The following is a 15014-nucleotide window of genomic DNA, read 5'->3' as shown; positions in this document are numbered from 1 at the left end:
ATACCTGTACGTGCTGATGGTCAGAGGACACCAGAGGTTCCTGAAATTCATCGTAGATTATGTACATTCCGTGTTTGGGACAAGATCAACGCCAAGGGTTTCCACAAAGTGCTGCGCCGTAGTGAAGGCACACATGAGGAGTTTGGTGATCCATGTATGCCCATATTTAGATGATTGGCTGGTACAGGCAAAATTGTTCAGACCGTGTCAGGGCAGCAAAGATACAGTAATAAAGACCCTCCAGGGGCTAGCTTGTTCCCTGACCTAAGAGGAAATCATCCTCTGTCCCTGAGAGGAACTAGACATTTCTATGAGCAAAACTGAAACCTTCCCAGTTGCAAAGAGGATCCATGCACTGACAGAGCACACTCACTTTTACCAGAAAGGTCAACCTCTGACAGCCAGTTGACAATTGGCATTCTAATGGATATGATGACATCTTAAATACACCTAATGCCCCTGATAGACTTCACTTGACACCATTCCATGGGTGGCTGCAGCAGCATTGGCCACTAGATCCTCCCAAACATGAGTGATTAGATCTAGTGGTGATCTCAGGGAGAGTACACAAGGAGTTACAGTATAGGAACCCAAACAACATGACAGTGGAAAGGTTCTTCAGACAAACAACTCCCTCTGAAACCTTCACAACAGACAAGTCCAGTATAGGGCGGGAAGTCCACATGGCATACGTTAACACCCTGGGACTGTAGGGCCTAGAGGAGCAGCTAACATACATAGAGCCAGCCTTCTTACCCCTAAAAGCCTTCCAGGCACAGGTTGAGGAAAAACAGTTAAAATCCTCCATGTTCTACCTCAACATAAGGCAGTGCCAGGGTCACAGTTGCTGTCCAAATTAGCACATAACTTATGAAGAAAAGCATTTAGCGAAATATAGCACAACAGCCATACATCTACCAAGAATGTGGAACACAGAAGCAGACAAGCTAAAGTCAGATAAATGTCCCACCAGGCCTACGGGAGCAGGTTGTCCCTACCCTGCCCCCTATACTTATTTATAGAACTTTATAACTCCTTTTTATTTTTTTTCCTAAAGGATAGGGGACTGAGTCCTCAAGTCCTACAGTAGCTACAGCCACATTTTTGATGGGGTGGCAACCAATACGATCATAACTTTTGATCGGTTAGATCCATGGATTCTCAGCGGTGTGAAATATACATAACTTTTGGACCTTAATTTCTCAAAAAATCCCACAACAGATTTGACACCAAATCAAAAAAAGCACTGATTCCGGACCAAAATCTAGCTTTCTATCAAATTTGGTGTAATTCAGTTCATTTGTTTTGGCTGTAGCTGTGTCTAGTTTTCCTTTGGAAAATGTCATAGGAATGCCGTGTTTGGGTCCCTCCCTCGCCATTTTACGTTGGCCCCGCTTGACAGGATACCTCAAAACTTTACAGGAAGGAGCTCAGGTTGATTTTGGGAAGTTTAATGAAGATTTGTAAAATGACGCCAAAGTTATAAGCAAAACAAAAAAAATAAAAACTTTTATTCTGGAAACGTAGTCCTAACTATAACTACCCAGTGGTGACAGAGAGAAAAGAAAGATATATATGATATCTATCCATCTAAACAGTAAGACCTAAAGGTGACAGAAATCAATACAGAAATGCAGTGATGAAAACCAGGACCTCTGGCTAGACATTCAGTAAGGGTAGGGAAGCTTGGAACATATCTGCAATGGATAAGACACAGAATCGATGCAATGCAGCCTGCAGTTGGTAAAGTTATACCAAAACCTTTGGAAATGGCTAATATCTTTGGGTAATGGCTGAACTACACATGGTATTGTATCGCTGGGAAGAAAACAATCTTCCTGCCAAAACTTACTTTTTAACAAGTCAGGAACATTTTAAGGTTCACAACCAGACTTCCAAGAGCATGACACGTAGATATGTGACAACATATTCATGTTCTGGGGAGTCTTTGGTGTAGCGTGTGGGTCTGTTCTGTTTGGATACCCATGTTCTATTTGAGTGGGATGTTCATCGAGCCCTTGCTTCTATATATTTCTATTGGAAGTAAAGAAAAGTCTTATGCTTGTCTGTCTGGAAGTGAGACTTCACTTGCAGCAAGCGTGGTTGCCTTGGAAACAGACTTTATCAGTAGAACATGCTTCACATAGTCCAGGGTTCTATCCGTTATGATGTGTCTAATGCGCAGGGTTGCCTGTTTTTTTTATGTTACCCGTTTAAACAAACAACAGGAAAACCTTAACAGGAAAAACACACAAGACTTTAGTTTATCGTATTGAAGTACAACAATGGTACTCTCTTGTTCCACTTCAAATTTCCAGCTTTCGATATTGGTTTACGTGGTTAGTCACTTTAGAATAGACGTTTCTGAAAATAAAATGGAAAGCATTATTGAAAGAAGAGTTAATTACAGATTGCCTCATTAGCATCACCTTAAAAACAGTGAAACCCTGTGTGATTTCTCAGAAACGATATCATTGTTCAAATATTTGCCTTTTTACAGCCCATACTGTTTGCTAGTTAAAATTAGTTTTGGAATGGCAGCTGTTTTATCCTGACTGAATGGCCTTTATCATTCTAATATGTTATGTTCATTATAATTTAATCTCTTAAAATATAGGTAACTGCATTGACTGAGGATTGTCTTAGCCTAAAGAGCAAGATAAGCACAGTCAGTCGGGATCTTGAAAAAATGCAGGAAGAATTTAATGTTGAGAAGAATGCTCTTGTTGACAAGTTGCGGCTCACTACAGAAAAAGAAGAACTCAGTAAGGTAATTAACATTTTTAAATGCTGAAAGAGATTTTTTGTAAGGTAACTATCTTAAAGTTTGGACCAATGTTAAGGATTACATATCGGGCTCTTACTTCACTTTCTGTGATAGGTTTGATCGCTCCCATCGTTGGATATCATATACCTTGTTTAAAAAGACAGTATTCTTTACAGTTTGTTAAAGGTTAATGAATTTTAAGTCTGTTATGCTGCCCTTATTAGAATAGTATTGATGGTAATCAGAGAACTCACTAAAATGTAATTGTCTACATGCACTTCTAAGTCAGTGTTACTCGTTTCATTGACCTGAACAATAAAACAGTGAGTCAGGGGAGCCTGGATACATCTAGTGACAGACATTACACACTTCTGTCATTTAATGTACTAGCCTTATTTTTTTAAATGGCTAGTAGTGTCACAGTGTAACAAAAAATAAAATAAATCATTGGCAAAGCCAAAAGATCTGGCATTGGTAAGCTGGTACGTTGGTTTGCTTTCTTTTTGTTTTTACTTTCTTGTTGAAAGCATTATGGATGTTGCCATTTTACACATGTTTTTAATTAATCATGATTTCATTAGTGCTCTGCATTTTATGATTTGTTAAGAAAAGAGTAAACACCAATAATCTGGCTAAAGCTGTCTCAAAGACCAAACCAAGAAGATTACAACTGGGTTGGGCAAAGGGTGGGGCAGACAGAGTGCAATGATTCCTGCAAGCATCAGACAGAGTAACCTGTAACTCAAGTCTTTTTACTTTGTTTTTCTTTTTACTGGCTACTAAAGGACTGCCATAAGCAGAGGTATTTGATTTAGTCTTAAACTGAGAGTTGCAAATCATGCTGGTACCTTCTCTGCCTTCTCCAAAGTAATAAGAGCATTAGGAAAGGGTGCCCAGAGAGGTGACTCATGGCCCTCGACTATGTAGGTAAGCAAAGAAAAAGCTTTAGCTATTGCAGCATGGCTCAAGAACTAGAAGTAGCATAATTGTGCCTAATGGGGGATGGTTTCAAGGCAGCTGATGAGTGGTAAGATGCACCCCTTGCTGACAAACTGGGTGGGGCAATGAAAGGAAGAAAAGGATTTTCTGAAGGCGAGAGGTTGAGTGCCCTAATGCAGCTTGAAAGGGACTTGGAGAAAAACCCATGAAAATCACCATGAAGAAAATAATCCAGTCTGGTAAAGGAAACAGTACTTCTTTCGAAGTTAGTTTCAAGTTCCCTTGAATTGATATTTCACAGGTTTGCATGTAGTTCTGTGTTGCATACGTTGATTTTTTTGCATTAATAATTACATTGTATGAATCTACCTAGGGAGCGATGGAGCAGTGTACGACATACGGCCATATGGGGTCAAGGGTGTGTAATTTTACAAAATATCTACTTGTCCGTGGGACAGATTTCTTCATAAATCTACTTGTCCTGTAACAAAAATCCACTTGTCCCTTTAGTGCCATGTAGCGCGGCGACAAATTATGGCAGCAGTCTCATATAAGAGCTCTGATATTAGACTCTCTGATTATGCCAGGGCTCATACACTTGTAGCAGGGATTGAATACTAGCAATGTCCTTATTTAGGCTAATTTCAGTAGATCTACATCCTGAGGCTGGAGATAGGGGTTCTAAGGTTCCAATGCCCTTTTGAGTCTGTGCAAACCTCATACCTTGAATGCTTTAGGGGTTTTCATCAGCTCTTCTCTAATCCTTCCCCATACAGAGAAATGTTGGAAATTTACTCCTGAGAAGAGCAGACGTAAAACTTCCTCCGTGGGTGGGGAAAAGTGGTTGGAGGGATAGTGAGCTTGTAAGCGCTCAAGAGATGAGCAAATCTACACATTCATATTTGCTTGTGTTAAAATACAGTTAACAAATATTTTCTAGGAGTACGATTTCCTGGCCTACTTCTGTAAATTATTGAGAATTCATGAAAGTGGTAAATCTGCACTTATGCAAGGACATATACTGTGTGTGCATTTTTGTGATTTTCTTTGAGAATTGTGCCCCTAATTGGTTATCCGAGACCTTTTATTTGTATTACAATTCTCTCTCTCTCTCTGTGTTTATGGTTGGCTTCACTGTGAGTGATAGCATTTTACTTTTTCATAAGGAGCATATTGGCACATAAAGTAGTTTTGTTCAGTGACATGAACTACTGTGGCACGGTGTGCTTTTTGAGACCAAATATTTTTGCTTTTTGCCAGTGTTTGTTATGATGGTAAGGGTACAGCAGCTCCCGCAGCAATAAAGTTTTATCAAAACAATGTCTAAACAAGACACACATCAGTGTCAGACCTACTGGTTTTGTCAATGGTTGTTTATCTTCATGTTCTCCATGATTTTGTTGGAACTGGTTACACCAATGTTTCCGTTAAGGTTTTTGTTTCGGAATACTAGCATGCATCAACACATTTTACTGAGCAATGCTTTAAAGGAATGGTACCTACATTTCACAGTAGTTTACCAAAACTTATTTTTCCCTACATGCATTTTTTTGTTACCATTTTGTTCTGAAAGCAAAATATTTCCTTCAACCCAGAGAGCATACCTGGAGCATTGTGTAGCCTCATACTGTTAAACTTTGCAAACGTAGGTACACATTTTTGTACTAGAACCACTTTCAGTAGTGCGTCCGAGCTTACAACATTTCTATAGAGTGCTCACCCTAAAAATAAAGACTTTCCATTATTGAACCATTGATACAAGCTCAGACACCATTAACATATGGACACAGATGTTACCTTAACTGCAGACATTGCCCTTTCCTGATCATAATGTGGTACTGTAACCTAGCAGCCAAAGAGTTTGTGCTGGAGGGGGTTGGGCTTGCTTGTTCCAGGGACAAAATGAACATGAAAGCTTATTGCCCTTGACCCCAAACAATGTGTCCTGGGCATTGGGCCATAGGAATTCCACAGCCTGTGGGGTGCTAGGAGACTATCAACATTGTGTACATAATAAAGTTTGAATGACACAATTTCATTGCATTTCTTACTTTTTGGAGAAGGAAAAAACACACAAAGATAGAGGAAAATGGAATGAAAGCTAGGAAGAGGAACAAAAGCACACAGTGAAAAGTCTGACATAGGGAAAATAGTGAAACAAAAGGATAAGCGATTAACAAACTGAAAAAAGATAAGAATGAAAGATTGAAATATACATCAGTACTCAAGGCTGTATTGTGCAGGATAGTTGTAGGTTTGTGAACTGTGAAAGAAATCATCTGTTTAGATAGATGCATGTTTCCTTGTTGGACTGCTCCTCACGTTGGCACAGATCAGGGTGCATGTATAGATTCAAGCCTAGCTGGAGGGTGCACTTTGGGAAATGTGAATGGGAGGCATATCCCTATGAATTTAGGTGTGAGATGTGTTCGGACGGGAAAGAACCATCAGACTGCTCTACACCTTTACCTCTCTGACTGTCATGTCCTAAGGTCTGAAAAAGATCAGCAGTGACAAGCCAAGGTTATCCTAGTGCTCCAGATTGGTCCAGGAGAGTATGATACCCAGACTTTTTGAGCATTAGCATCTGTCCACGGATCATACCACTTTAACAGCAACAAGACTCTACCTGGGTATCTGCAACCTACACCTGCATGTGTGAAGATTGAGCAGGAGCAACCAACCGGTTCATCTGCCATCTGAAGTGGTGGATGTCATTCTTGCCGCCAGGCCACCTTCCATGAAATCCATTCATGCAGGGCGCTGGAACTATTTTATGGTGTGGTATTTACAAAATTGCGTCCTTTTGGGCTTTGCCAGACCTGCTGTACTTGTTTAAATCACCTGTTTTGATGAGAATTATCAATGTAAATGTTTGATATGTATGTCCCCACCCTGACCATTTGTGATGCCACTTTGGGAACAAACTTTCGTCTTAATGTTTCTCATGTGTATGTCCTGACTTGAAGGGCTGTCTTTGCTCATTGTGATTATGTCAGATCATCACAGGAGGGAACTTCAGGCACTTTCAGAGCAACTATCTTACACTTCTTTTTTCCTCAATTTATTGCTGAGGAGTGGGTGTTTTTTTTGTTGTGAAAATTGAGATTCCCTTCCACATTGGGCAGTCCATCACACTTCCAGCTTTCTTTGCGCCCTTTCGGCCCTCGAAAGACGATCAGAGGCTCCATAGATAGCACTATATGAAGGCTCTAAGCTTTTACATTGATCCTACTAAGAACTACTGAATGGATTATCAACTGTTTGACCAGTTCTCTGGAGCGAAAGTAAGGGAATACTGTGTAGAAGAGTACCCTGTCAAGGTGAGTTATCCTCTGCATTAATATCTGCTACGCATTGGCCAGGAAGAAGCCTCCAGAATGTCTTAGAGCCCATTCCAACAGGGCAAAGGCTACTACTACATTGGCGCGTGGAACGCCTGTCCATGACATATGCCAAGCTGGGCCTCTGCATATGTTCACGAAGCACTACTGCCTTGACAGCCAGGTCTGGCCAGAAGGACTGTTTGCCTGCCCGATCAATCGCAGCTTTTGGTCTAAGCCTATTCTACGGACCCTGCACCTGTGAAAGGTACTTCTTTGGTTTCTGTTCTCAGGTGAGGAATCTATGGTTGTTAGTATCCATTAGAAGAATAAAGTGCTTACCTTCAGTATTGCTCTATCTGCATGATACTCTAACCACCGATTCCTTACTGCCCTCCCATTTCCACCATCGGAGAAGCCTTTTTTTATTTTATTACATCAGAAATGTTTCCAAGTTAATATTCGGCACACTGGTACCAACAATTGTTCTTGCCCTGCATCCTGGCTAGTGGGAAAACCGAAGACAAGAAACTGACGTCAGAGTGCAGGGGTAGTGCTTAAATGCGATTCTGCTCTGTCACTTCTAAAGTGGTGTGGAGTCCACATGGAGCCGCGCAATACTGTTCTGCAGTACTGCTGTGCCTAAAGTTTTCTGAATCCAGTCTGGTACCTTGGTAGTGTCCACCCATGTGGAATCTGCAGTTAGATAGAATATCCACCAGTGAGAGTGTTTCTGAAGGTAAGTAATTTATTCTTAATAAGCAAAATGTTTTTTAGTGGCTTCTGACCTTACAATAATAGTTTTAATTTATTTTGTAGGTTCAACTTGATCTAGTTACATCTGAGAAAGCTGTATTGAAAAAGAATTTTGACAGTTCTCAAAAAGAATATGAACACCAGATTGAGAAACTGGAACAAGAAATCAAGGAATATCGGATAAGAATTCAGAAGGCTGATGCAGATCAGGAAGTCCTCCTTGAAAAGCTACACAAGCAGGTAACATACATTGTCCAACTTACCATAAAAGCAGTGATATTGTCGCAGCTCGATTGTTTTCCCTACATTTTGTAACCCTGCTATAAGGCATAGTTCAGACGACCATAAGGACTTTCCAGTTGATCATTTATTAAGCTACTTTAACAATTACTTCTCAAGTGCAGTATATTCTGTAGAATGTAATGTATGTAAATTCCTGATCTAGATGAGTTTACTTTTTGAAATATTTGTTTCTAAATCGAGTTAGATTATGTATCTAAACTGTTAAACATACTATTGGCTGTGTATGTGCCACGTAAATCAAATTAGCTTATTGAGTTAAAATCATTGCCTAGTATTGTGAACCAATCACATGATTTAGACAGTTAATTATGTAAGAGTTTCTCAGTGAATGTTGGCTTCCCATGTGTTATCACCTTAATGCAATGTGCCACACAATTAACTGTATAGAATGTTTGATGCCATGCCTTTCGTGTTATCTCTGGTCTGACATGAATTCTAGCGCAGATGCTTACCATCATCCAATCTTCAACTCTGTAAAACAGGCCCATAAATGTTTGTTGTTGAATTTGTCACATCTTTCCATTTTGATTACTGTAGTTTTCTCTGTGCCATTTTGAGGGTTTTACACTATCAATATCTAATCAAAAGTCTAAAATCGAGCATTCCTCTAGGAAAAGGACAATCCTAACAAATAGTTTCTACAGTATTAGATATTTCATAGATGAACATGCCTGAATCATCCCAGTTGTTAAATTGGAAGTCTGTGCATTTCTTCAACAGTGGAAGTAGTATTGTGTAGCTTACAGTGGCAAAAGACGTTGTTTTATAGCTTATCTACATCATTTGCAAAGAACCAAACTCCAGCCATTCATGCAACACCCTATAGAACACTCCCAGCAGAGACTTTTCCCCTCAGATTTTCCACTGTGTGTGAAAGGGAGGCTCCCTGAGCTCTTCTCAGTTTGTCAGCTTGTATTTACATTTGGTCTATCCAAAATATTTCAGCTGTATCACTCTTCAATGTGTCGGAAACCTTGAAGAAAGGACTCTATAGACCTTGTGGGACATGTGGGAAGAAGAGGCTGCACTCAGAACACCCTAATAAGGAGTGTATTTATTGCCTTCACCCTGCCCACAAGGTAAAAGGCTGCAAGATTTGAAGAACTATTTCCTCAAAAACTCTTAATGCAGAGGATACTGTGGCTGCAGAAACTTAAGGCAAAAACCACTGCCATTTCTGAGGAAGTGGACAGTGAGGGTTCTCCTGCCTCACAAGAAAAGCCAAGAAAACGAGTGAGGTTACAAGGGTCACCTGAGGGACACAGAAAAGCTTATAAATAGATACATCATCAATCCTCAAAAGGTACCTCCCATAAGGGAAAAAACTGACAGACCTTCTGAGGCAGGATCTGAACGTGCCACTCCATCTTCAACCCTGGTTTTAAAAACCTACAGAATCTTCCTCAGAACCAGTCAAGTTTAAGTTGAGAACCTCCTCGATGATGGTAACGCTGTCAAGACCATCATCAACAGCTACCTGAGTGAAAACGTCGATCATATCCACATCATCTGCCACTGATCCATCGATGGCGGTGACTTCATCTACGACGACTGCGTCATTGACCGCCTCACCGTCCCTTACTGTTTAGTCCAAGGCAACCAAAACAACTCTGTTGATGGCCACACCACCACATTTGATGACTGAAAATTCTGTCAAAGAGATAGTCTCCGGCACATCGAGGGGAGAAGTTTACTTGTTTGCGGTTAAGGCAAAGAAGCCCCTCGTGTTGATTCTCGCACCGGATTTGACAACTAAATCGCTGACGCACTGTCAACAACGCAGTTGATGAGGGACAAAATGGTACAAGAAGTTTTGCACCCAGAGCATATCTCGCCTAGCAACATATCCCCCTTGCCACAGAGTCACTTGTTGGATGTGGATGAATCTGAAAAGGATGCTGATGATTACGGGCCTTTTGGAACAACTCATAGCCCAGCAGAACTTCATCTGACATACCAAGACTATGATAATGAAGAATACTGTGAGTGAACATATCACAGATTGCCAAGACAGTATGGGGAGCAGTTCCATCCTTTCGCTCCTCCTCCACCACCGCAGGCGTGATGCAGGTTCTCATAGCCCTACTGGGCATGTTGCAAGGTTACTAAAATGTTTCCCTACACCCGCAGAAATACATTCTTCACTGATGTGTCCACCACCTTCTGCACCTAAATTGCCTGAACCTATGCCACTTCCTGTAACTCCCAGGGTGGCCCCAGTGTCAAATACTGTATTGCCATGCCACCTCGAGATGACCCACCTTCCTTGGATGATGATAGAGAGGAGGGTGAAATCCATTATGCCTAATCTGTGGTCGGTGAATAGGTTAACTATCTTATCCCTACACCTCCTCCTCCTCCTCCTCCTGAACCACCTCTGGGGGATTCACCATCAGAAGAAATTGGTGGTTTGCATACGCTCATGGAGGGAGCAGCCAAGCTTTTTCAGCTTCCAGTCATTGTAAAACAGTCAAACTCTTTCCTTTATGATTTTAAAGACCAATCAAGGGAAACAGTGATACCAATCCCTATAGTGTACTATGTATGGGAGGAAGGTTTGCAAATAATTAAAACTCTGGCCGCAGTCCAGTGGTTCTACCAAGAATTGACAAGAAATATAAAGCCTGTGATGATTCTCCAGCATGACTGATAGGACATCCAAAGCTGGATTTTGTTATTACCCAGGCTGCTCATCCCCAGTCTAAGAAACAGTCTACACCAATTTCATCACAAGATCTCAAGATGGAGGTAAGGGGTGAGGTTGAGTTCCACCATGTCCTCTGAGCTGCTCATCTTGTTACTAAGATTGGGCCTTTATTTTAGAAACTAAAACTCCTTTTAGTTACTTACCCCTAACTATAATAACTTTTTAAACTATTTAAGAACTGCTAAAGGGCACTTAACCAAGGCCCTAGCAGGACTTTTAAAAAGTTGGAAAAAATTTCAATTCGAAAATCACTTGAATCGGCATTTGTGGAACTTAGTCGTGTGATCAGATACTGACTGAGTAGTCCAGCAAATGAAAAGTTGTGGACCCCACTGCTGATCCACCAATGTAGAAAGCTGGCTCTGTATATACTATACCAAAATGAGGTATTGTGTGCACAGAGTCCAGGGGTTCCCCAGAGGCTAAATAGAGAGTAAAACAGATAATTACAATGCTGTTTTGTGGCAGGATGGTCGAGAAGTTAGGCTTATCAGAGAGTAGTGCAGAGCATTTGTTGTACACACACAGTCAAGAAATGAGGCACACACTCAATGACTAAGTCCAGACCAATTGTTTTTGTATAGTAAAAATGTTTTGTTACTTTATTACGAGAACCAAAGGATCTTCGTAAGTATCAAGCATATATATCAATTGTACTTTGTTTGGGTTTTGCAGGTAAAGCCGTTTACAAGTAACACTTAAATTTAAAAAGTTGACAGTGCAATTTTTCATAGAAGTCAATAGAGTCCTGGGGGGGAGGATGTTAGCACATTTAACAGGTAAGTACATTACTTACGATTCCAGTCTTCAGGGGTTAGGCTGTCCACAGGTCAAAGTTCAAGTTGACCCCAAAAAGTGCACCACTAGCAACACGGGGCTGGCCAGGTGCAGTGGTAAATTTGGTGTTGGGTTTTCAATGGAAACCTGTGAGAGAAGGGGGGGGGAGGGGGGGGGGGGTGACAACTTATTAGAAAAGAGGTTGCAGGTAAGTACCCACGGTTTCAGGATATAGGCCTGGGGTGTTTAGGGCAGCACTGGGGAGCTACAGGTCAGCACCAAACACACACCCTCAGTGGCACAGGGGCAGCAGAGTGGGAGCACAGCGTCAGGTGCCCATTGCTTTTTAATGAAGGAACCATGGCGATCACAAAGACGCTGCAGGCTGGGTCCAGAGGGTCGGTTCAGGAAAACCAAAGGCTGGACAGGAAGGAGAGGTGTCCGCTGGATGTTGATGGACCATCTGTCGGATTCCCTAAGGCCATGGGGCTGCGGATGCAGGGGTACCTTTAGGTGTCCGGAATCTTTGTGGGATCCGGTCGCGGTCAGGGGGCTCTCTGGATTCCTGCTGCAGGCATTGTCATGTTGGCCAGAAAGGGTCAATCTAGGATGGACCTGAGGTCAGAATAGCCTGAAGACCTTCTCTGGACTGGTGGGCCACCTGGACTCGGTCCGTGGGCGTCAAGTGCAGAGTGGACAGGGGTCGCGGATCCGGGGTGGTTCTGGAGTCCTTTTGGAGATTTCCCATGTATAGGGCTGCTGTCCTCAGGAGTTCTTGGTCCTCTGCTCTCTAGAGTGTGATGCTTATCCACCCAAAGCAGGGTTTGTTTCTGACCCCAGAGAGTACAAAGGCTTTCACCCTATGGGGTCAGAAATGTGTCTGTTTGTGGGAGGCTGGCTCAGACTGGTCAGCCTTGCACTAAAGGGTCGGTTAAAATACCGAGGGCATCTCTAAGATGCCCTTTGGGTGCTTTTTACAATAAATCCAACACTGGCACCAGGGTGAGTTTATTGTGCTGAGACGTTTGATACCAAACTTCCCAGACTTCAGTGAAACCATCATGGAGCTGTGGAGTTCGTAATGACAAACTCCCAGCCCATGTACTCCATATGGCCACACTGCACTTACAATGTCTAAGACTGGATTTAGACTCTGTATGGGCATATTGCTCATGGAGCTGTACCCTCACCTGTGGTATAAGGCTGTAAGGCTTGCTAGAGGGGTGACTTACCTATGCCACGGGAAGTGGTTTGTGGGCATGGCACCCTGGGAGTGATGCCATGTTGACATTACCTTTTTCTCCCCACTAACACACACAACCTGCAATGGCTATGTGCATGTGTTTGATGAGGGGTCCCTTAATGTGGCACAATACATGCTGCAGCCCTTAGGGACCCTCACTGGCCACAGGGCCCTTGGTACCACTGGTACTTTGTACAAGGGACTTAACTGTATGCCAGGGGTTCTCTCCCTGAACTGTACAGGTGTACAGTTTAGGGAAAGAAGATGGGTGATGGGGCCTGGTTATCAGGATCTCAGCACACAGTCAAGTTAGCATCAGATATCAGGCATAAAGTGGGGAGATACTGCAAACAAGGGCCAGTTTACTATACAGATTATACTATCCCCACTAGCAGCCCTTTTGCTCTACCTGCCAGCAACACCAGTCATATCAAACTCCCCAGCAGTGGCTTGCTCTAAGCAAATATCAAGAAGAAAGCAACCTGCTCCGGCCCGAGACTCTGACAGGAAGCAGTGGCGATGCTGTGTACTTCTATCATAGCACAACACCCTGTGAGTGAGAAGTAAGGATATTCTCATCAATGGGTAAAATTACAGCAGGTAAATGGGTCCTGGATCTCGTCACATATGGTCATACACTGGAGTTCTCCCATATTGTCCGCAATAAGGGACTTGCTATGCTAAGCAAGGGTGCCGTAGAAAAGGTCGCACATTCTCAAAAAGGAATGGGTTTCTATTCTCGTTTTTCCTGGTCATGAAAAAATCTGCTCCATTTTGGACCTTAGGAAACTGAATAAGGACGTGAAAAAAGCAATCACTGAGTTTTCATGACTATTCTGGGTTTGCAGGATGCCTATTTCCATGTCCCTATCCATTCAAAGCACTCATTTATCAGATTCAGGGTAGCCAGCACTCAATATCTGTTCAAAGTGCTCCCATTTGGGCTCCGGTCAGCCCTCTGGAATTTTCACAAAATGTCTTCCCCCAGTGGCAGCTCACGTACAACAAAAAGGTATCCAGGTATTACCATACTTTGACAACTGGCGAATAAAAGGGCCATCTGCCCAGCAAGCGTCGAAAGCTACAACAACATGCCTACAAATGTTATAAGTGCTGGGGCTGTCAATCAATTATCAAAAAACACCCCTTCCTCCTTTAATGAGGATACATGTTGTAGGAGTAACCCTAGATATGTTACAACACAAGGCATTCTTGTCCACAGAAAGAAAACTCATGGCGCTGGCTCCTACTCTAGCAAAAAGAAAGTCAGTTTCTCATCGCCTTCTCAAATCTGTTCTCGACATGTCATCAGCCATTATCCTTTTGCATTGTGCTCATCTGAGAAATTAGTCCATTTCATGAGGAACAGGACGTGCAATGAGTTCAGACAGAAGGCTAATTCGACTGTATCATCTAGGTCATGCCAACTATGATGGAAGCGCTTCCTTGGTGGCTCAAGTCCCACAATCTCTCATCTGGGCTAACGTTCCTGTCTCCAGTGCCTGTATACTTAAGTACAACAATTGAAAATGCACATAAACCTCCTGGAACCCAGAGCGCTCTCACTTGCCCTCCAGGCTTTCTTGCTAAGGATACAGGGGTCCTTCGCCTTAACGCGAATGGACAACACAATAGGCATGCACTATCTCAAGACACAAGGAGAACCAAATTCTCAGATCCTGTCACAGAAAGCACAGGAGATATGGAAATGGGCATTAGCACATCAAGTGACCATAAGAACCGAACAGACTGGCAGATGCTTTAAGCAGAACAAATCAGAACTGTCACAAATTGAAACTAAATCAGTCTGTTCTGAAGGCTATATTGCAGCGATGGTGCAAGCCACAACTGGACCTTTTCATGTCTCACTAGAACTGGAAAGGGCAGTTTTACGCAAGCTGGGATCCTCAAAAAGCGTTGTGGGGAAATGCGATTTAGATCAGATGGTCAGGGATCAATGCTGACGCATTTCCCCCGATCCCTCTTATTCCCAGGCTACTCAGGGAAATAAAAAGAGAACCATGCCGGCTAATAGTCATTGCTCTATGATGGCCCTGGAAGCACTGGTTCACAGAAATTCTACTGTTATCAGAGGACGACCACTTTCAACTGGATTATCTGACTGGTTTGTTGTCAATGAACGGCAAGCAGGTCCTTCATCCGAACCAGGCTTCCTTGCACTTATTGGCCTAGCTCCTG

General features: G+C 42.5%; 1 protein-coding gene across 2 annotated transcripts in view; it reads left to right on the top strand.

Annotated features, from left to right (window-relative positions):
• Nucleotides 1–15014, top strand: part of CENPF (centromere protein F) — a 364724-nt gene that overhangs the window by 226300 nt on the left and 123410 nt on the right. For both annotated transcript variants that reach the window (XM_069233898.1, XM_069233897.1), the window contains exons 14-15: nucleotides 2618–2770; nucleotides 7849–8025. In XM_069233898.1, the coding sequence (XP_069089999.1) occupies nucleotides 2618–2770; nucleotides 7849–8025 (330 nt within the window). The remainder of the gene's footprint in view (nucleotides 1–2617; nucleotides 2771–7848; nucleotides 8026–15014) is intronic.

Source organism: Pleurodeles waltl, chromosome 5, assembly GCF_031143425.1.
Source record: "Pleurodeles waltl isolate 20211129_DDA chromosome 5, aPleWal1.hap1.20221129, whole genome shotgun sequence".
NCBI lineage: Eukaryota > Metazoa > Chordata > Amphibia > Caudata > Salamandridae > Pleurodeles > Pleurodeles waltl.
The sequence above is the reverse complement of the archived record's forward strand: the minus strand, read 5'-3'. Positions and strand labels throughout refer to the sequence as shown.